This window comes from Aulonocara sp. 'chitande type north' Nkhata Bay, linkage group LG12 (genome assembly GCF_057382095.1).
Source record: "Aulonocara sp. 'chitande type north' Nkhata Bay isolate Kocher_YH1m ecotype deep benthic linkage group LG12, A_spYH_male_GT1.1, whole genome shotgun sequence".
Taxonomy (NCBI): domain Eukaryota; kingdom Metazoa; phylum Chordata; class Actinopteri; order Cichliformes; family Cichlidae; genus Aulonocara; species Aulonocara sp. 'chitande type north' Nkhata Bay.
This window is the reverse complement of record NC_141355.1, coordinates 26432322-26456297: the sequence shown is the minus strand read 5'-3', so window position 1 is coordinate 26456297 and position 23976 is coordinate 26432322. Positions and strand designations below refer to the sequence as shown.

At 42.2% G+C, this 23976-nt stretch overlaps 1 protein-coding gene across 2 annotated transcripts in view; it reads left to right on the top strand.

Annotated features, from left to right (window-relative positions):
- The window catches only part of ptch1 (patched 1), a 95620-nt gene that overhangs the window by 36633 nt on the left and 35011 nt on the right, over nt 1-23976 (top strand). Inside the window, exons 1-2 of one of the 2 annotated variants that reach the window (XM_086314676.1) lie at nt 8631-9176; nt 10633-10825. In XM_086314676.1, coding sequence (XP_086170802.1) covers nt 9006-9176; nt 10633-10825 — 364 coding nt within the window. In that variant the 5' untranslated portion in view covers nt 8631-9005. Of the gene's footprint in view, nt 1-8630; nt 9177-10632; nt 10826-23976 lie in introns of those variants that run through there. The other variant, XM_086314677.1, reaches the window with a different exon arrangement.

The following is a 23976-nucleotide window of genomic DNA, read 5'->3' as shown; positions in this document are numbered from 1 at the left end:
CAGAACAAGAAAGTGGAGTGCTAGGTTATCAGCTATGATGAAGCCTGGTTAGTGTGCCACGTCTATTAAACCTTTCTAATTAAGATAATGAGGAAACACAGTAGAATTTACATAAAGACTATTTTCCTTACTCAGTGCTTTAGACCTACTCATAGACTGTGTACATAAAGGATGGACATAGGCATGGTGACACCATCCAGTACTCTGAATATTTGGTCATTAAGCACACTTCAGTCAGAAATCAAATTATTGTATTTAGCGATTAGACTCCAGCGACCCATCAAGGCAGAACAGAATCCCAGCAGTCCTAGGATTTAGGACAGGACCCCCTGGAATCTAGACACTGGTGGTGGTGGTGGTGAAGATGAAGACTGAGGCTTGGACTGAGTTCTGACTGAAGTGGTTGTGAGGTGGAGATGGGAAGGAAGTGAGTTGCACAAATGAGAGGCACAGAAAATGATGGAGAGCACAGATTTTAACCACGTAGAGTAGAGGCTGATTTGCACAATGAAGGCAGGTAAGAAGGTGATTGGACCAGAGTAATGATGGCAGTACTGAGGTTGACAGAAAGGTTGTACTGATGAAAAGAACAGCCAAGAAGCCTAACACCTAACCATGAAGGTAGAAAGCGGGCATGAGTAATTACAGATTTTCCTTAATGAACTTACATCGAAGCTGTATTTCATTAAGGTGCAGCAACATGGAAAACAGTGACACTATAAGAAGTTGGAGAAGTGTATATCTTTGCCCAATCAGCTGGTAATTGATCATCTCAGCGGTGAGAAATGATGAGCCTACTACCCAATGAGCTGTAGACTTAGTGGACAATAGCATGTCGAAGCTGGTAACTTACTGAGGTTTCACATTACGTCAGACATATATTGCTTAAGAGTTATCTGCCATATTGGATGTGATACAACCACTGGTTGCTAGGGAAAAATCTGTATTCCCTGACTGGTTAGCAGTGGTTCCTGGAGGTTGCTGGATGTCCCTGGATGAAATTGGTTGTAAGGAAGGAGCCATGTTAAAAACCTTCTATTGATTGCTTTGGTTGCTGAGCAGATTGCCAGGGTTTCCTCTAGTTTTTTTATGTTTGTCTGCAAATACGTGGTAAAAAATTAGCCTAGCAGAAGTAAACTTGAAAAACTCAAACCCCAAAAGCCCATTTGTGTTGCACATTTCACAGAGAAGAGATGGGTAGTGGAAATCTATAATTTCCATTCAAACTATGACCACAACAAAATACTTGTTGACCAAAGCAATCACAAGGAGATATTTTCCAACCATTTTTACCTAGTAACAAGTGGCTGCTAGGCCTGCGTGACTGGGTTTTTAGCAATAATTTTCTCAGTTAATGCCATCAACCTCTATAGCAAACACTCACCAAAATGGTGAACAAGTTAGCATCACAAGTCTTTTTTTATATTCTCTTGGCAGATTAAAGCCAAACATGGCACACGAGTCCCAGAGCACAGTCATTTTATTGCACGCAAAATTACACATGGCGATAAATGTAAACATGAAAACAGATTTTTCTTCTCTGTTTTGGCCACCGTATTTCCTTCCCTTCCCTGGCTCTCTTCATCCAACATTTCAGTAGTTTTAATTCTATACATGATGCTGCGGCATAGTTTACGCTCAAGAAACTGCTGTTTTTTGCACTCGATATATTGGATTTATTTACAACTCTGACATTTCTGCTTGATTTAAAATAGACATTGTGAATCTATTTCTAATTATTTTTACATTTTCAGGACGCCATATGTGCACTTCATTCCTCTGACAAACCAACACAAAATCCTGCAATTATAGGTTTATTACGCTATTAGGCACACCTGAGAAGAGCGCTGGTATTCCGAGAACTGCTAAATACCTTTCATTCCCATTAATACAGCTCTTGAGCTCAAACTGCCACCACTGACACACTACGGACATTTACAAGGAAGTTGTATTAAATTATAAATTTGAAATGCATCATCAATATTTAATAGGAAACGTTTGAAAGATGCATTTACAAACACCAAAGTGAGCATCCATTCTCTGCGCAGCTGAAACAATTTTCCCCTAACAAGAATTAATGCAGCTTGTTTATGAGCTTACATTCCAGAAAGGTAACAGTTCCCGCTGTTATTGCGACCAAACTGAACAGGAGGTCTGAGTGAGTAAACAGAGGTCTGGACAGCTTATTAGTTTCATACTCTTAAATGTGTCACTTTTTCCAGTGGCCCTCCCACAGAGACCTACCTCAGTTCAAATACAAGTAAATCTTCCATTAATATGCTGCAGTCAAGATGCAGAGTGCAGATGTTTGAATTTAAACAAATATATTTGTTTGTGAATGTGTGTCTGTGACTCAAAATTTCCCTTCTTTCTTTGTGCAATTTATAAAAATGAATTTTTTGTGAAACTAACTCCATCTGTCTGCTCTCCCTTCCTCTCAGCCTATTTTGGACTGTATAACTTTCCTTCCTTTTTTTTTGTAAGCCCTTTTTCTACAGAGCCACAGCGTTGATATTGTATTATACTGCTTATTTGTTGAGGCCATGTGTATACATTGAGACCAGCACACATTTCCTGTTAACATTGGAGGCTCAGCTCGCTTCCAAAAATTACAGCTTCTCAGGCCAGTTCTGCAGAACAGACCACTGCCTTGTCTAAATATCTGCTTGCTCCAACATTGTCCATCCCGGATTTCAAAGTAAATGTCAGCCAAACAGCAGACTAACTGTCAACTGCTGCACATAGTTCCAATAAAACTGACACAATTTAAAATTTTTAGTTTCTCATTAGCAGTCACACACTTCTTGTCAGGAAAACCTCATCTCATATCTCTATTCTCACATCATGCCTACTGACTTTTGAGAGACATCACTAGGAAGACACCCAAATCAGCTTGCTTTATGTAAGCTTTATTTTTTTCACATATCACTGTGATTTCACAAAAGAAGAAGAAGAAGAATCAAAATCTGTCCTGCTTTCTTCACTGTGCCAGTCAAACAAACAAAAAAAAGCATTTTCTTGATTTTCTTATAGTTTTGGTCCACCTCTCTATGTTCCTGCTAAATGTATCCTTGCCGAGCTCCTCTTATTGTACATACAAACCCTCACAGAAATTGGAAGAGGTAAACAGAGGCCAAAGTCTGCTGCTGCAACCCGTCAAACAGCTCTACGTATGATTGAAGACAATCTTGAGCTGCAACATAAACATCCCAGCAGGCTCTCACTCTGCACTCAGCCCCTACTCCTTCACAGGGAGCCATGGTGGTGCAGAGGTTGGGGGGGTGGGGGTGGGGGGCAGTTAAGATGGAGGAGGACGGGAGAGCTTTATGACCTGGCAGAAATATTGGAAATGGTACCTATATGGGCCTTCCAAAGGGGAATACCGTAAGGATGTACTGACAGAGAGATTTTCCGCTGACTAAAAATGTCCAGCCTTACAGATAGAAATACACAAAGAACATTTCCCGTTTAATACAACTCGTCTTCCATTTCCATAGTTTGGAGAATTAGTGTATAGAGCGAAAGACAAAAGCACCAGAGTATTTGAGAGGAAAGGCACTCCACAGCAGGTTTGGTATTAAAAGCACTGAATAAATGTGTGAGTGCAAAAATGGGCTTAGAGTAAAGGAAACTCGATTTAAAGTCCACAAGTACAAATAGCAGCTCTGTTTTAGGATCATATATTAACGCTTGTAGAACAATAATATTTTTGTAAGATTGTTAGCGGAAAATTGGGAGGAAAAAAATCAAACAACAAGGTTGCATCTAAGAATTTTCATCAGGGAAATGCAAAGACATGAGATGCTATTGAAAAACTTTAGACTCTGCTACTATCTATGCAGGAGTAATGATGCAGTTTTTCAGGAGAATTTATTGGTCAGTAGGTGGTGATTTTGCACATGTTCCTCTCTAATCTAGAACCTAACCATTGCAGTATAAGTTAGCACGGTGATACAGCCCATCGTATCACAGCACTTTATCCTGCTGCACAGGCCTGTGCACAGAAACACACATAAAAAAATAGTTACCAAAATGAACTGGGAAGACAGCTGTACAAACACATGGATGAGATAGAGGAAAGATAGACACTAGGAAACTAAACTAATAAAATCAACCGCAGATCAAAAACTCTTTTAGTTCAATTCAATTTTATTTATACAGCGCCAAATCAAAACAATAGTTTTCCTCAAGGCTATCATATATAATTATATCCTTAAACTTAGTTACAGCACTTTCAGAAAGAAATCTACTGTAATGAAATTTATTCCCCACTGCTGTGAAAACCATTGTTGTAAATGTAAATGTCATTAAGAAAACAGTCAGAAAAAATAGGCTTTTTGGGAATACTGTTAAATATTCCATTTCTATGGCATATGTTAGAAAAAGATGCGACTGCGATTAAAGTGGTGGGTGGGCTCTTTTGAATTTTGCGAAAAGCCAGTAGACAATGGATGGTGGATGATTTGATGAGCAGCTCTAAGGCCGAGTAGATATAGAAAAGGGCGTAGCTGGTCCCCTTTAGGCATTACGATATTGGTCAGAACAAAACCAGAATGTTACTCTTTATTTATGTTTACAAAAGATGGTTGAAACGAAGCTTTGTTTTCTTTTTCAAGGTTTGGCTAGCCAGGATTTTGTATCAAACCTCTGTTATTGTCTTATTGTTTACTGTGTTGGCTGTTCTATAAGCAAAGTTCCCATGGTTCAACAGCAAACTATTCAACTTGGTTAGAAGTTTGGGGCAAAACCTAGAAAACAACATATGATTATCATAGTCACAGCAATGTGTGCATAAGGGCATACAAGAAAACAAGCAGTCATGTTAGGGGCATTTACACATTTTGCAATACCTGTTTTCTTTTTGTTTTGTTTTGGTTAACAATCAGTGTAATGCTGCTAAAGCTAAATTGGACGTATAAACAACACTTTTGCCCATGAATGGAACATATCACATAAGCTTTCAAGCACCAAGAAACCTTCACTCCCACGCATCCATATTGATTTTCCTTCACTTTACTTTTTGTAAGTGGCATGAAAAACAAAAGTAGAGGATGTTCTTGCTTAACTGGGAACATTTGTTTTCAATAAACAGGTGTTCTTCTGTTGTTGTTGCCCCTTTTGGTCTTTTTTTTTTCAATACACTTCACTGTAAGTGACTTACACTTACTGTAGTCTTATAACGACTGGAAAAAACAAACGCTTCATAAATACTCAACTAAACTGAGTATTTATGAACTTTCTGCATTTACGAGACTTTTTTTTAACTATTGGTTGGTTGGATACTGCTACTGTTTACTGATGTGACAGAAAACGAGTTGACTAAAAATGCAGTGGTTGGACTGGTTAAAAAAAATTCAAAGTATGTCCATAACGCCGGGTAATGGAAATAGTATTGATTAGAAATCTTTGTTTATCCCTGCATCAAGCATAACCATGGTCCTGGCTAAAAAGACGCTATTGTTTTGACTCAGGGATAGTAATGTTTTGGCACAGTTCTGCTTGGAACTGTAATCCACCTGCAAATCATAAATAAACGCATGCACTAAGCAAGGTTTCTCAGTGTTTTCTCATGGCCACTGGCCAGCAACCAGCCTTGAGGGGTGTGAGGGGCCCTGCCAGGGGTCACCAAAGGTGACTTGTTGGTGAAGTCATTCTGGGATCAATGCCCAATACCTCAAGCACCTAAATGAATACTTCATCTCCTTTCCTCATTAAGAAATCCATGTGGCTGTGAAAGAGGGCTAGATAAAAATTAAAGTATGTCTTCTTGACAAAACTTAACATATTAATAATAAAAACGAACCTAGAGTTAAACAGTTCGAACAATCAACTTGAGTAAAACAAGCAAACTAACTCTGAAACAATTTTTAAAAAATGTAATGCATAAGAAAAGCTAACAAATATTTAAGAAAAATATGATAACTCTCTCTGTAGGACATTGTTTTGAACAGTGAGTGTGTCACAGCAGATGCAGAAGAGCAGTTTAACTTATTTCTTTGTAGATCAACATGTAACAAATGATGTTTACATACAGATTTATTAAACATATTCGGTCACAAAAAGGGGAGTAATCTGATTTTGATGACAAGTATGAAAAGGTGACTACTGAAACCTTTTAGTTTGTTGTTTGTTGCTCCATGCCTTACAAGTTGAATGGAGTTGTTGATCTTACAAAATCTGAAATCCAAACTGTTTCCTGCATTTACAGATCAGAATAAGCTGGATTAATTTCTCCCTTCCTAAAGCCAGCAATTAGTGCATCCCATCCATGTTAATGGTCAATAAATAAAAAATGATATATGTTCATGTTTGGTCTAGGGTGTTTTAGTGTTGTTTGTGCATATGTATTTCATTAGTTCACACAGATGCTTGCAATATAATCTCCCGAGAGCATTTTTACAGGCATATCTTTACAACTTTTAACTACAGTATTCAAATGGGGGGAGGGGGACTATTTTCCACAATGACCTAAGGCACATATATGGAGTCCTGCAGCGTTACTGTCATGACAACAACTTGAACATGCATAGCACAGATATTGTGCTGCACTTACGGCTCCTACTTCCTCCTGTTCCACTGACACAGGCCTGGTTCTTCTCAGGAGCATTAGGGGGCATCGCAGCCTAACTTTGTTCCCCCTTGGACACTTTCCCTCACTCGGATGCTACACCTGCAGTATCTGATACTACACCTGGAGTATCTGATGGCAGTTAAATTGTATATATTTAAGGTTGGTTTTCTCCATCACAACCAACCTTCATACTAACTGCAAAGAAGAATCTTAGTATTTATGATACAGACAGATCAGAAATAAGCATTTATATGAATGTTATGTTATTTCCAGTAAAATGGACAGTTTCTGTCCAGACCAAATGTAAAGTAATTTGCTCCAAGGGTGACACTAAGGGTAGTAAAATTACTTACTTTGATAGTAACACAAATCGGTCTTTGTAAGTTAATATAATCTGAGACTATGTGGCTGAGGACATGTGATTGTATTAATCTGTTTGTGGTTTCCTTATTGTACAGCATCTACAGTCCCTTATGCATCAATGGAAACAATCTGTATGCTTGATCCTATGTGCTTGTTCCTTAAGTACCCACATGTGCACATGCGTCTCTATATTGCATTGCATTCACTTCTTTGATGTCAGAGTACACAGGTGTGCGTTGCGGGCTCTTTTTCTTTTTTTCCCCTTCAATTACCAAAGCCTAAAATACTGGAAGCTGCTGCTGCGTGATTGGCACAGTTTAAGACGAATCACGTGACAATCAAAGGGTCCTGCCTATGAAGCTAAGGAGACCACCAACGTGGCCAAAAAAGGAACAGTCCTATAATTGGGTAAACTTTTTTTCTGAGCATTCTGACTGTGACCAAGACAGATTACGATGCATCTCTTTCTCTCCTCACAACACTTAATCATTCCTTTTTATCTTTATTATAACTGACTCGTTTCGCTCTCCGAGGAGCGGGAAATCACGGATTTGTTCTGAATGTTCTCCCCACCAGGACAGAAGATGGTAAGAGCTCGGCTGGCAGCCACACGCCCAGAGTCAGCTTAGATGGCTTAGGTGTGAAGTACACCTGATGCTCTGGCGAGCCAAGAGTGGCTGCTGGAGTTAATTGTTTTGCTTATTATAACCTTATTATTTTGACCCGATGTCTGTTTATTTGAATTAATTTGTTTTTATCTTTATTTCATGAAAAAAGTTATATCAGAATAAAGTCAATTATAAAAATGATGCCTGCAGCACGGATAGATAAATGCTACCTCCTTTGGCAGTTTAGGGACATGAGATTATAATGAAATCCTAAAATCCGCTTGCTTACTGTGCAGCAAGATGTAAATGCACAAATAGTTCTTATGTATATCTGCATCTATATGAAATGTGATTTTTTTTTTAGCTAAATAACCATAATACTGTGATATTACCCTGTCGGATCACTAGACTAAAGGGGAGATAATTAGGCATTTGTATGCGTAATTGCGCATAAACACATCGCAGTTCTCTATAGGTAATATTTTCCCAGTTAGACGTTTTATCAAAGGGCTTTTGTTTTGCTTTGTAGAGAGCTGTGGTCCTGAGGCTGTGGCGTATTTTGATATGTACAAAACACTAATGAGCTGATTTTGGCGGTGTTGGACTCTAAAGATCGCAACAACAGTATAGCCTACAAGCCGCCCCCCTCTCATTGAACCAGTTAGAGGATCATCTGAGGGGAAAAAAATAGTTAAAGTTCTGACATGCCAAAAAGCCCCCTCCGATGCACAAACGGGTAGCTTGTATTTGACTTCGGGTCCTCTCGGGGAAACGCTTCATTATTGTAACGGAGCTCTACGTGAAAACCTGAATGCACCAAATGGGTTCGACTCTCGGCGAGCCTCCCCTGAAGTTGGAGATGCTCACATGAGGTCTGCCTGCCTGGGTGGTCTCTCTACTTTAGTGAGCTGTTGCTAAGCAGCTAATAATAGTCGTGTTTGCTGAGTAATTTCTGCCCTTCTGGAACCAATCAGATGCAAGAAACTCCTGCAATCTGACAGCCCCAGAGGCGGGATCTCGAGTATTTTTTTCCTCTTCTCACCCCTCCTCTTTCTCTGCCTCCAAATGGAGAGAGGTCTTTTTCTTCATTTCTATTGAATCTCAGAGTTGGCCGTGACGCGCGGCCCAGGGGAAGACCACATAGATGTCACCAGAATGCTACGACTATCGAGGTTTCATACCCGACAACTTGTGTATGGAAATCACTTCGCGAAGCTCGCTTTTTGAGAGAAACTTACTTTTTTAAGAGACACGGTGAATGCGGTGAAAGCGGTGGAGACCTCCGGATCACGAAATGTTGGGATGGAAGGCGCAGACTTTGACTCGCCGTCTCCAACAGGAGTATGAAGCCCTACTTCACGGGTGTGAGATCTCCGAGAGTGAAACTCTGTTCTCTTGGGATATCGCTACACGCTTTCGGGGAAATACTATAAAGTGGGAAACCATATCGCTGTCCCCGCAACATGGCCTCGGCTGGTAATGCGCCCTCCGAGCAGGAAAACAGAGACCCCGATCGGCCGAGGATAACGCGGAGGAACAGGGGGGACTATACCCGCAACACACCGCTGGATTTGGAGTATTTGCAGCGGCCGAGTTACTGCGATGCGGGCTTTGCTCTGGAGCAGATTTCAGAGGTGCTTTTATTTCTCATCTTGAACGGGAAAAGGCTTTGTGATGCTGCTTTCATTGTATTCGTCGAAAAGAAAAAAATGTGGCCAAACTGTCCAGTCGCTGCTAGGTAACGGGACGGGCTGGGCACGGGGTACACAGCGGTAAGGCAAGGTTGCAGAAAAGCGCAAAGTAGTTGTGTTTGATTTCACGCGACTCTTCCGATGCAACCGGCTTATGATGAAAGATGTGCTGCAAGTTCTAAGTGCCCGTTTCCCCAGTACAAACACGCGATTGTTTCCAGTGCATCCCCAACCTAGAGCAGTCCCGCACCAGGCAAAAAACATGCAGCTTTTACTCTCGCAGGCAACGCTGCCATTGACCGTTTCATAACATCCAGCCTTTCTTTTACGCGGAGCACCCAAAGCTTTAAAGAGTTTCGGTGACACTGTCTAAACTTGGGTGACTCGTGTAAAGAGGAGGAAAGTAAAGAATCCATGTGGCTGCCCTCTTCCGTTCACAAATATTGTGATTCCTCCCCGTGATAGCTCCTTCACTTCCCCGTGCAGGCCGGAACACACGAGCGGCCAGACGGGGAGAGCGCGTGTGAGTGCGTGGTGGTGGTATTTGTGGTTTTACCACATGCGCCGATTCAGGGTATTTAATATCACCGGGCGATGTGTGCGTGCAGGTTACTTCAGTAGCAATCACACTACACCTCAAAATGTAACAGTTTCTGTCAAGTGGGGAGCATGTGGTCTACAGTGCATTCAGTATTTTATTTTATTCTGTCTTTTAAGACTTATAGTCTGCTACTAACAGCAGTATTGTGCTTCCAATGGCCATTTTACATAAAGAGTAGAACAAAGACACAAGGGAGCCTGCTTAGTAGTTGTGGTTTGACAGTTATGTCCTGTTTACCTGTGTCTACTCTGGAGGTCCAGATGTACTTATTTTGGACTATTAAAAAAAAATTATATATATATTAATATTATTATTATTATTATTATTTGTATTCACAACTGGTTATTGTGGCTGTGAAGTGACAGGGAATGTTGGTACCTTCCCAGTGCATGTATTATGCTAAGGATTCTGATCTGACAGGACCTGTAGCTCGCACTCTGGGGAGTCCTCAGCACTGCCCAGGATCCCCAGCAGATTTGTGGTTTTTCAGTGAATAAAGGTTAGCAGAGGGATTTAGTGGATGTGTTGGAAGATCCCAGCTCTCTGACTTTAGATCCCCGGTTGTAGGTAAATGTGCAGTCTTACTGAAAAGAGAGCAGGTGGGATTCTTTGATCAAAGAGAGGCTTGTACTTTAAAGCTGTAAAGGTTCTTTTAAGTGGACACATTTATTGTTGTAGCTTATTTGCATGTATACCATAAAATCTTTTGTCTTTAACCCTACAGCCTCACCTGAGCAGGTAAGTATGGTGCTTTGTCTGTTAACTGACAGTAACTCTGGGACTCTTGTCTTATCATAGGGGAAGGCAACTGGGAGGAAAGCACCTCTGTGGCTGAGAGCGAAGTTCCAGAGACTTTTATTTAGGCTGGGCTGTTACATTCAAAAGAACTGCGGAAAGTTTTTGGTTGTTGGCCTCATGATTTTTGGAGCTTTTGCTGTGGGCTTACGGGCAGCTAATTTGGAAACGGATGTGGAGAAACTCTGGGTGGAAGGTAAGACGCTCTTGATTATTTTGTTTTTTGACAAGCTGTGCAATTCATGATGTTTTTAAGTGTGACCTGCTGGGACTTTTCTTTATTTCAGTGCTTTTGAAACTGTTTGACTTCATATTGCATGTTTCCAAGAATTTGACACAGTTTAGTTTGGAGGAAGAAGGTTTGTTGGTGTTACTTAATGAAGTAGGTATGGGGATTGTTTATTGTATAGGTGCTGGCAAGCACCCAAGCAAAACTTGAAAATACTTGCCTATTCCCAACACACTTAGCTTCTAAAACCGTTCTAGATGCACACATAAGATGTGCAAGGGCTGAGTGTAACTATGCTCATAACAAGTTGTAATTAAGTTCATAAGGGGCTTTCGGGGTAGAAGAAATTTTTGTGAAAGCCGCCATTTTGTGAGATGTGTGTGAGTGTGTGTGTGTGTGTGTGTGTGCGCGCGTGTGTGTGTCTGCCTGCCTGCCCCCAGCAGTTGACTGTGTGTGGTCCCGTTTTGGACAGCTCTCAACTTTCCAAAAAGATTTGTCTCTGGCTGCAGGGAAAAAGCGGAGTGAGGGCAGGAACTCGTGTTTGCGGGGTGGATGGAACATTTGTTAGTTTTCCTTGTTTTTGAAATTCCTAAACAACTTATGAAGAGTGAAAATATATAAGGAAGAAAGAAACTGTGCATATGGGTGGTGCTTGTGGGGGGTTTAAGGGGAATGGGCTGAGCTTTTTTTCCTTTCCTTTGATCCACATTCCTGCGCTTATGGGTAGAGTTGGCTGTAGGAGTCATGAATGGAGGAGCAGACTTGTTGAGAAATTGAAGTGGAGTACTGTTTGGTTATAAAAATGAATGCATTTTTTTAGCGTGTGCTTGTGTGGTTGCCTTTTTAACTTTTTTAAACCACTTTGTCTCAGGTTTAAAAAAAAAAGTTAACAAGATCAAGCACTAAAGCAAACTGATTCCTGTACAGATCAAACACCACACCTCCTGCCCGGGGTTGGCTGTTCTCCCCTTGCGTGCAGCTGCAGGGGTCTGACAGACAGCGTGTTCTTCTAATCTGCGGCGCAGGCGCAGTTGGCAACAGTTTAGGCAGAGGGGAGCCTCTTTGGGATAGGAATCCTGATTATACTCAGAGGATCGCACTGTTTTCACACCCTTTCACATGTCTGACCACGGTCGCGTATACTAAAGTGACCGGCACCTTTTGGAACTGAATATTATTGCACACTTCACAGTGCATCCTTTACTCTTACACACAAGTGCTCAAATGAATTAGTAATATATTTATAACTTCTTGTAATTTATGTAAAAAAATGAATAAATCAAAGATTTGCAGGGACCTGTCGCCGTTTTGTTGCCTGTTTGATTTAATTTTAAACGCTGTGTGGGATTTTAACAAAAATTACTAAAAAATACTAAGAGCATCACTTTGGCGTCTTCCTTCTCATACTGCTGCCCTTCTCAAAGAACGGGGTTTAGAAACATTTTGGCAAACTTTTTATTTAAAGCATATTTAAAAGGACAGCAATGAAGTCTTTTGGCTTCAAGATACATTGCAAGTGCAAACTGTAGACTTATTTCAGCTTCTTCAGAGTACTGAGGTTAAAATTACTAAAAGCTATAGCTTCAGAGTTATTGATTCAGTAGGTAAACGGTCTTCTTGTAGCTTCTCAAATGTGAGAATTTTTAGATTTTCTCAGTTTCCCATTATTATTTGCACCTTTTTGTCCTTGCAAGGTCTGGTAACTTGTGATTTATCAGCATTTTCAGATGTTTCAGCTGATTCTGTTGCAAGTTTAGCGCTGCTGGTGTTGCATCAAATTCAGGATACTCAAACCCAGAGTGACTGTACACTTTTGTTTTGTTCCACCAATAAATTTTGGTGTTGACAGAACTGAACCTGACCTTGACTGACACACAAGTAGTGTAGTGACCTCTGGTAGGCATCTACAAAATGGTCTCATACTGGCTCACACCAAGATGCGAACCCCTGCTCGTACACAGGCTCTGACTACAAGACAGGGCTGCTGTGGTTTTCTACATCCCGATAAGTGAGGGGTTCCAGATGCTGGTAGGGAGAGATCTGTTTGTTTAGATTAGACTGCACAGCTGAGGGATAGATTAGTTCTGCCTGGACCGTGGAACGCTGTGCTGGGCCGTGCTGGGGGACTGGCCCATCGTCCGAGAGGAAAAAGAGGAGAGGACAGAGTGCCTGTTTATGTTTCATTTGGTTGGAACTGCAGGCGACCCATGGACGACCCCACGTGGAAGCTGTGTGGCCTGTGGATGCGTGCGCTCATACAATACAGCCCAGCTCCCATCAGATCTCTCAGCTCCTCCAGTGTTGACCGGAGCAACATTCACGTTTGCGATCTCGTGTCGTGTCGGTCGTCACCTGCTTTCTGATAGCTGCAGAGCAGCTGAGGTCTCCGGCAGACCGCCGTTAAGTCTCTACTGCAGTTAGCTTGTAGGTCACGTGCCACAGCTTTTGCAGGGATTGTCTTTTCTCACACAGTGCTCACTCAGCACTGTTTATAAATACTCTGACACAGGAAGTTCTGTTTATTAGACAAAGTGACAGAGACCAATTGGGAGTGAGATGCATGCCTGCACAAAGACGCAGTGGTGTCAGACCTCTGAGGATGCATGGAAGTTTGTTCTTTACTTAACAATCGGGGCAAGATCGTAAGATTTTCAGTCTTGTTTTCCCACTTAGAAAACATCAAAGTGACCGTGGTTTCTATTTAGGGCAGATTGTATCCACACTACAGACAATCTCTGTGTTTATATCCACTCACAGGAAATGATTAGTTCAAACAGGAAGCTGTAGTATTGTGGTGTACTGTCTCCCCACACACAATTGTGGTCTGAAGCTCTCTGTGTGCTTTCCTCAGTGTTGGAAAACATGCTCACTGGCTTGCGACCTCAGATGCATCCTCAGCTTAAACCTGAAGATCATCTAGATGATCTTGCAGTGATTAACAATAAGCCACATTCATGGAGAAGAGACATGGATAAGCGAGGAATGAGAGTCCTTTAGGTTTCCTCCTGGCTGCAAATGGAAAATGGAGCCATCCCTTGGCATTCTAGGTTATGGCAAAAACAGGCCAAATTGTAAAGAAAATAGGAGCACTGCCTGCCACTAATTAAAACAGTATCACATAAACATTGGCCTTCCTGTAGGACAGCCCCTCTCTCTTTTGCTCCGTTTCTTTGCGGAGAGAAAGGCTGGAGATTATGGAGCTGTGCTGATTGGGAAGAGGAGACGCAGGGAGGGGATGGTTTGGAAGTTGGGGCTTTTGAAGCTTGAGCTCTGGGCAAGGGTTGAAGTTGAAGCCAGGGGTGAAGCCGACGATGTGGAGCTGTGGGGTAATCATGGCTGGAGTTTTATTTAGTCTATAGATTCAGCCTAGACTGAAGCGAGGATGAATTAAGTGGCTGCATTTTGTTCTCATCACACCTCAGGATCCAGAATTGTGAATCTGTGGACCAAAGAGGTTTGATGAAGGATAAGTGAAGAACAGTAACTGGAGGAGAAGACAGAGGCTTCGTGTTAACACTGGCGACTGCTACGTAAACGGCATGTTTTTGCAGTATTGACCGATGTCAGAGTTTATTTTAACTTAGCTGTGCTCCAATCTTAAAACCACTGACATGTTGACATGGCTACACATCAGTGTTGACCTAGAAATATATTACATCCAGTCAGACACTTTGCTCCGTAATGATTGGTTAAGGAAAATTGAATCTCTTTCCCCTATGGAAACTTATTACCAAGAAGGAAAAAGAGTGTAATTGCCTGACAGTTGTGTCTGATATCAAATGTATGGCAATTATATGAATGATTCAAGTTTAAAAAGAGCTTGTGGTCTCCAGATTTATGGCTGGGACTGGGGCACAGGGCAGTGGATTGTAGTCTCAAGGTTGCAGACTGAGGGGAGGGCCTCGGTCCCGGAGTGCTTTCTTGGGGGGCATAAGTGCAGAGGCTGGGGGCCACTGGGGTAGACCCCTGAGACCCTGAGGTCATCTTGTGGAGGCCCCACTATTTAAAACCTTACCTGATACTCACCCTGTGGCCTGGGTGCAGAGTGAAGACTCACAGCAGAAGTGGGAGGGGGGGGGTGGAGGAACTGCAGCAAAGGTCGCAGCTGTCACCGGTCACTGTTTGTATATGTTCACGTGCGGGCATGTCGCATGTGTATGCCTACTGTATAATAGAGCGCCTCAGTGCCAGCTGTTTTGTTTCGAGTTTGCACTCTTTTCTCATTGTGTGATGATTCAGTTTTGTGAGTTTCTGATCAAACTTTTAAAATCTCTTCTCCAGCAGAGGGCAGTGAATCTATTTTTTATTTAATCTCTGAATTACTGTATAATAATTTTATGTCAAATAAATATCCAAGTGCAACAACAGCGCACATCATCATTCCAGCTTCAACGACAGAATACACTTGAAGGAGCGACATGTCACAGAGGGAGTAATTTCAAAGTCATACTGCAGAAATTTCACAATTTAATTTCCTTTTAAATTGAAAGTGGAGCGCCTCTAGCCTGTCCCTGAAATCAGTATGGTAACAGTTACAGTGGTGCCAGGCTATGTTTGTGTGGAGCCGGATTTAAGGTTTCAAAATCCAGTCTGATAGGATCAAATGTTGTTGTTGTTATTTTATTTTTTTTCTAAAGCCATTCCTTGCCCGTTCCTCCGTGTCTGTTTTGTATCTAGTATGATTAAGAACTGAGTCAACAGAGCTGGTGGTTGTTTTGTTGTTTTGCTGGTAATGGCAGTGGAAAAGGGTGCAGTATAATGTTAAGTGCATGCAGAAGAAGCCTTGACATCCTTTTTTGTGGAGGAGGAGGAGTGCCCTGAATGTGGTGTCTCCACTGAGAGGATTGTGGTTTGCATGGCTGAATTATTCAGCTTTTGATGTGTATACAAGCATAGATACATGCATGGGTGCATGTGCACACACACATGTACGCAGAAAGAGGCTTTGGAGTTTTGGTTCTGTGAATGAGTGGGTGGTTGAGCAGGGTTGGCATGCCAGTCTATTTTGGTAGTATCTTTTTTTTCCCTTTATCTTTCTTTTTCTCTCTTTCCCTTTCACTCTTTCTCTCACACTACACCTCCTGCAGCTTTCTTTCAGCAGAAGCAGCAGCAAGCGATCAAACATACAAACGCCCCCCCCCACACGCAATATTTCTCCCTAGTTAGCGCGGCATACACGACATAGAGTCATCTATTCTTCTCTCCTCATCAGTTTCGCTCCCTGACATCAAATGTATACAGTAATACTCAAACGTGAGCGCACCTACACATGCGCGCTTGTTCCAAACTGCACTCCGCTGAGTTTGTGTTTATCAGTTCACTACAAACATGATTAAACCCCTCTATAAGGAATAACATTCCAGTGTGTTGTGTTAAACTTTACGAGTTGATGAAAAGTGCAGGCTGGCTGGTGAGGGATTTAGTGTGGGGAAACATTGCGCCTCTGATACTGTACACAGACTCGCTGCGCTGTTTTCTCAAGCTAGCGTTTGAAAACAGCTTTGTGTATATTAGGCCTACCTGGCAAAAGTGAATGTGAAATACCATTTAAAAATTTGCTCGTCAAGCGTTCCCCGCGTGTGTGCGGGCGTGTGTGTGTGTGTGTGTGCTCCCAAGGCAAGCATGCTCCCATTCATAAACAACATCCTGAGATACCTCCAAGCACTCTGTTTACATTTTGCATTCTTTCAGGCGCTCTTATTCAAAAACCAGAGCCCTGCGAATGACCGACCACAGGAGACTGTGGAGAGAATTACTCTCCCCCTCTACCTCCCTCTCTCTCTCTCTCTCTCTCTCTTCTGTTCTTCTCTTTTTCTCTCTGCCAGAAAGGTCTCTCTCTTTACCCGAGCCTCCTTTCCCCCCCTCCTGCCCCCCACCCTCCCACCACTCCCCCGTCCCTGGCTGGAGAGAGAGTGGCCTCAGAATGCCAGATGTATTACAGAGTGAGCCACGGCAATGTAAACACTCAGCCCTGCCATGAGAGCAGGGTGGTCTGGCCTCCCTCCTTCCCTTCCCTCCCCTCGCCTCCTCTCCCTCCCTCTTCCCCTTTCCTCTGTTCCCTCCCTCACAGCGATGACTGCCAGAAGGGTGGAGAAACACCCTTCTGTACAAAACAGCAGAGGGAGAGTGTGTGTGTGCGTGTGTCTGTGTGTGTGTGTTGGAGAGGAGACTGAGTGAGGGAAGAAGCAAGAGTATAGTAGCAGTAGTGTGTTTGTGTTTTGGCTGCAGTGCCTACCGTACACTAGGAAAGAGAGATTGGGGTGTGGATTGATGCTTCTCAGACTGCAGAGCAGAGAAATTTTCTCGCTAACATTTCCAACTGTGTGTATGTGTGTGTGTGCGTGTGTGCGTGTGTGTGTGTGTGTGTGTGTGTGTGTGTGTGTGTGTGTGTGTGTGTGTGTGTGTGTATTTTGTTTTATTTTATTTTTTTTAGCCCCTCTGGCACACCACAGTTACATACGTAGCTGTATATTTCATTGCAATTCCTGCAGCACGTCGTCATAGAATCTGGCAACCACGGCAGTTACACAAGTACCACACATGCACATGCAAGACATAAAGATACAAAGATAACATTTCCTCTGTCAGATGATTGAAAAGTCAGGAGCTCCAGATTGAATCAGCATGCAACTGAGTGAAATCGTCTCTTGCACTGTAACCTATCTGCATAAAGAGCACTGGGTGTTATAAAGACCATGTTTACACTTAAACATTTTCTACTTCGTTGTTCCCTGGCACGTGCACTACTCCAGTGTTTTTGGACCTGTGCATTTGTCCATTTTATTATTTGCTCACCCACCCTATGTTGCAGAGGGTCTAAGGCATAGGTGTCAAACTCTGGCCCGCGGGCCAAATTTGGCCCGCAGCCTAATTACATTTGGCCCGCGAAGCCATACCAAATTACTATTAGAGCTGGCCTACTGGTATTATACAGCTAATATATATATTGTTTAGTATTAAGCTTTGCTTGTTCCATATTCAGTTTTTCAGCAAAACGTGTTTGAGTCCATTAGAAAAGATTCATTCTTATATCTGGAGGAATAAATATATTTCAATAAATATTAACGTTAGCCCGCAACTTTGTTTTAGTTTTGAATTTTGGCCCACTGTGTATTTGAGTTTGACACCCCTGGTCTAGGGCCTACTGGAGCTGACACAGAGCAATAAGTATTGCTTATAGTACATTGGATAGATTTCAAGTCCATCACAGGATCCCAGAAATGGGAAGCTTTTGTATACTTCTAATGCTCTTCAAGTTTGGACACCACTGTGCTGTCTTTCAGTCTGAACTCTTCCTGTCATGCTGGGTTTTATCAGTCACTAAATGTCATTCTCTAATTTGTCACTCACCCCCATTGCATGACCCTTTCCAGAAGAAAACAAAAAAAATTAGGAAATCTGTCTTGACTGTCAGCAGTTAATTCAGCAAGAAGAACAAATTGCAGGCGTTTTCTAGTATAGTCTGTGTCTATACTAGCGCTGATTTCTAGCTAGCTACACATTCACTGTGTGTGCAAATGATCATTTAATATGTATTTCTAGGCTTTTTACAATGGATTGAGATTGTTTTTGGTTTAAAAACAACACTTACAGTGACAAAGGTAGCTGAATGCACGGGTTTGATATTTAGGTTAGATGCACATTAAAGTATCGAGTTGGGTCAGTTTCATATATCTTCCATCTTCTTGTTTCAAAATAACTATTTCATACACATTTACAGTTGTTTTATAGTTGATGTATTTACTGTGTGAATTATTAATACATACATTGTAAATGTATATGTTCATTCAAAAATGTATGAATTTCACCAAATAACATGTTTCACCACAGACCCTAATACTGTGATCCATGTAAACCATAAACACTTTGCCTCAAAATAAAGGGACCAGTGCTCTCACTATAATCCGCCCTTCTGTAAAAGTTTGGCTCTGGTTGTTGGGCAGACCTATACATAACAGAATGGAGTATAAACAACCACCATTTGCTGGACTTATAAACTAGATGATAATTGCCATTAACAAAAAAAGAGAAAGTTGTAGTGCATTTCACTCTTACCTTTGTCAGGCACAAAGTGATGGATACATCCCAGAAAGCTGCACGAGCAAGCAAGACACAGAAGGTCCATGAGATGCCCTGAACGCAAAAATGAGATCACCCCTTATCCAAATAACCTCAACATCCTGTCTGTTTTAAACTCGGTGGGTGCACTGCTGGGAATCTGAGCAAGTCAGATTCCCAGCAGTGTACTAAGTTTGCCCATGTTTAAAACAGACTGGGCGACTGGTTGTTGTGATGAGTGCAGAACAGATGCAAGTTCAGAGGTTCCTTGATTTATTAGTAAGATGGAATAATAGTTGAATTATGAGGGTGGTAGCCGTGAATCTCAAAAAACAAATACAGATCCTGTTGGTTTTTCTTTGTCTTACTTTCATACTGTTTCTGTGTCCTTTATTGCACACTCAAGAATGTGTGGTTTCTTTTTGGGATCCCTGAAATCATTGACCATCTTTACAGGAAATGACAAAGAGATAGCTAGTTGAGATTGGTTGTTGAGGCTCATGTCACGGTCTGTTATGGTTTGGTTGTGAGCCAATCACAAGGCTGTAAATGCAGCAAAAGGCTGGCTTAAATTTGACAGGCACTGCAGAAGAATACAGAATGTGATGGGGTTTTTTTTCCCTGTCCTGGAGTCTTTTTTTTTTCTTCATTATCACACACCTGAGAATGCAGAAAATCTGCTGCAGTTTAATTGGACATTATCTGGTCTTTACCTGCCAGCTTCCTGGAACAAAGTACGTGTGCTTTCAGATTTTACAGATGTGTGAAACCACACAATTATCACCGGCATTCACCGCTAGTGAGTGAGCGTAACGTGTGGTGCATCTTTTGCATTGCATTCAAGCAGGTCCCTCTATAAAACCAAACAGAATATTTACAGTTTTATGAAGCAGACAACTGTAGAAAATAACTCAGTTTGATTCTCTAAAAAATGTACAGAATTCATGGGTAAAATCGGCTAGACTTTATCAGAGTAAGAGGTGTACTATCGCTGAAGAGTTTATAAAGCTTTCGCGTCACTTTAGTGATGGTGGCTTCAGATCTGCCATGTCTGTTTGGCTGCATTATGACATCACTTTTAATTGAACTACAACCACTGCATGCACACATGCTACAAAAACAGACTTTCTGTCAATGTTTCCTTCCCCAACTACTCTTTACACAGCTCTCTGAATCCATTGGCACTGAATAGGATTTTTTTTTTTTCGTGGGGGGTGGGAGAGGCGAGAGGGACCTGAATGAAGGCAGCAACGTGGAAGAATCTGCCCATTGAGGAGTGTGTGAATGTACACCTCGGGCCCAGGGGAAGCTGCATTGGGAGCCAGCCGACTGCTAAATACACCCATTTTAGGGGCCGCAGAGGCCGGACAGGTGATTAGCATAATCAGGGGAGAGGGGAGCTATACATATGGTAATGCAGTAGTTGGGGGGTGAGGTTTGGTGGTATGGGTGGGGATTCTGGGGGCAGTGGTTGGCAGCTGGGGTGTGTCGGGGGTCGGAGTGTTTCGGGGGTGCGCTGCTGCATGAGGAGACCCTCGGCTACAGCTGCCAGCCCGAGGACTTCCAGTCTCCGTTCTGTCACTCTCATGTTTTTTTCCTCATTTTTTTATTTCACAGTTTTCCACTCTTGACCACGATTGTTTTACACTCCCCTCTCTGTGTGGCAGCCCCCTCTTCTTATAAGCTGACAGGAGGGAGGGAAAGAGAGTGCAAGGGAGGGAGAGCAGTACAAGTGAGGGGAACTCACCACGGGTCAGATAGGGTCTCGGCTCCCAGTAAGGCCTTTCACCACATATTTGTGGCTGTGTGCACACCTGCATTGCAGAGTGAACATTGGAAACTGCTGTTAATGCTCTGTGGATTGCTGTGCGTGCTGCTGCAGTGAGCGCTCCTTCTCCTGCTCGCAAAGTTGTTCTGAGCCTTTTGCATCTCTTTACACACTGGCATCTCCTTTGCCAGTTCCTGTCTCTCTTTTTCCTCTCATCAAACCCTGTCCTCATATTCTGTGTGCTCCTGGATTAAAGCCTGGACTTCTTTCTTGCTTGTTCCTGTGGCGGGCTGATCATAATCTTGTGCCCGCCTGCAGTTCAACAATTCTCTAACACTTTTTGACAATGCTTTGACAGAAATCTATGCCACTTTTTTTCCCCGCTGCAGCTAAATATTTTAGATCGGTGTATAAAGTGATAAACAAATGCATTCTAGCATAGATCTGTTGATGTTTATCTACTTTTATTGAGAGGGTCTGTCACATTGCAGTGATGATATCCTACAGAAAATGGGAGCAGCAGAAAATCTAAGAAAAAAGATGAACTCAGAGCCGTGGCAGCAGATGGATAAGAGAAAGCAGACAAATGGTGGAGGACAGAAACAGGTGGGGTCCTCTTAGTGATCAAAGCAGGTTATTGACAGTAGCAGCTGAATGGGAGACAAACAGGAAGTAGGAGATGTCACTGGACAGACCTACTGTGGGAAACTACCTGAGCAGTGTGACCAGGAGCAGATACCAAGCAAGTTCAAATAAATGACCAAGATAGCCAAGTAACAGATGTCCATCCATCCATTTGCTTCCGCTTATCCTTTTCAGGGTCGCGGGGGGCGCTGGAGCCTATCCCAGCTGTCATAGGGCGAAAGGCGGGGTACACCCTGGACAGGTCACCAGTCTGTCGCAGGGCTAACACATAGGGACAGACAACTATTCACACTCACTAACACATTCACACCTAGTGGCAATTTGGATTATCCAATTAACCTATCCCCACAAGCTGCATGTCTTTGGACGGTGGGAGGAAGCCGGAGTACCCGGAGGGAACCCACGCAAACACGGGGAGAACATGCAAACAGATGTATTTTTATTATATTAGTATATACTCTCTTTCCAAACCTCATGAGAAAGTTTGAAATCAGCCATAGTCTAAATAAAACTATGTCTTAAACATAACTGAACTACCAATGAGAAAAAGATGACCTTGTGTGCAACGGCATGGAGTTAAAGATGAAATATTCTTATCATTTTAAAAAAAGACAAATGTTTTTATTGTCTCTTGTGCAATTTTATGTTGGAAGACAAAAAGAAAGGAAGAGTTATATAATTTTTCTCTATACTCCTCAAACTTTGCCTCAGGATTTAGGACTCCTATAGCCCAAGGCTGCCTCTAAGCACCTGCCTGAAAGTTTAAAGGAGTGTTGCTAGAAAACTGCAAAGATTTTGTAGGTCGCTGTTTTTTTGCAGTTTGTAATGTAATAAGAAATGGCAGTATACAGAACCGGTGGAGATCAAGTAACAAACTTTGACAAGAGTACTGCAAATAGGATTGCTAAAACGGAAAATGAAAACCATCGTCTGACTCCTAAACCTACAGGAGGATTTGGCAAACTGCTCTGCTGCCTACATTACTTTAGTGTCAGAAGTTCTGGATGTTGTTATGGACTGAAAATTTTCTTATCACTGACTGAGCATCTCCACGAAGAAGTCTTCACCCCTGACTAAGTGGTCAGACCAAGAAAGATTCTTGGTAGGAAGAAAACCACCATTTAAGAATTCTGCAGAAGTGTTCCTCTTCCTCAGATCCAAGTATTAATACAATAATGTTTCAAGTTCGCAATCCTGTTGACTTCACTTCTTGGTTTTCACTCTGGCTTATATCATCCACTGTGAGACCTGCTATGAATAGGTGTGTGCCTGTGCTCAGTGCGTTGAATTAATTCACTTAGGACAAAAGTTAGGATAAGGTTCTCAGTATGTAGGTAAATGGGATATTTATGTTATAGTTATTTAATAATTGAACAGAAAATACCAAAATGTCTTTATAGGAGATTATGGGTTGATTCATTAGAAAGAAAATGGTTAATAATATCAATCTTTTAATACCAGCCTATGGAAAACTTGAAAGCACAACTTGAAAAACCACAGTAAGAACCTTTCATACCTTTGCAAATATTCATTAAGTACCAGTATTGCTAAACTCCAGAGAAACCCAAAATATCAAGCTCTTGTATGAAAGCATCATTTTTCTGTCTCATGCAACAGGTGTCACTTCCCAAGTTTAAAAGATCTTTTCAGTGTAAATCAACTTAAATTTGATTTTCTTTACACAACTTTTAAAGCAGCTTTTTAAGTACATGCCGTTGTAGTTTCATGGGGTGGTCGTCTCTTTATCCCTTTGATAATACTGGAGGTTCAGATTTTGGGAGGTCGCTGTAGACTTGGTAGCAGTGAGATGACCTGGTTTTGGGGGGCTTCCTCTTCACCATAGGGGGTGCCTGCTGGGATGGAGGGCTAATCCAGCTAATCCGTTCTCTGCAAACAGACACACACACCCACACACACACACACTCACACACAGAGATGTGTTCAGCCGCATGCAAATACATATAATACATTATGTCACAAATCTTTAGTTAGTGGAGCAGGTCAGGTGTTTCAGACTATTTATTCATAGATGTGTAAATATGTTCAGGTGTACACTGAACATAATTGGGATTGGAATTATACCAGCATCACTCACAGTTACAGGAGTGGTTGCCGCCGGTGGTGCGTGTTCTCCTCGAAAGTTATGGGCTGCTTCCGTTGTCAGACATAAGAGATGTGCTGGGGTGGGGACAAGCTGTTGTGTGTTGCATGGAAAGGAGAGAAAGCTGGCGAAAGGATATGGGGGGTGGTTTGGCTTTGACAGAGGGGCCGGGCTGATTGCCATCATGATCTGGCCAATCACAGTGTAGAGCTGAATAGAGCAAAGAGAGAGAGAAAATGAGAATGAGGAGGGGGCGTTCAGATCTGAAAGGAGGAAGGGGGTGATGTCAGTTCCTTAGAAACCTACTTTCTCTCCTTTGGTGCCCGCCACCCCCCACCATTCCTCTACTTTGAGAATAGGGGGACCAGGGGTTAATGTTATGCAACATGCTGAATACCCACACCGAGGGCTCCACTACAGTGACAAGCATAGGCCTCTTCTCTTCTCTTCTCTTCTCTTCTCTTCTCTTCTCTTCTCTTCTCTTCTCTTCTCTTCTCTTCTCCTAAGGTTTTTGGTTTCGTTTGTCAATCATTAATAACTAATAAC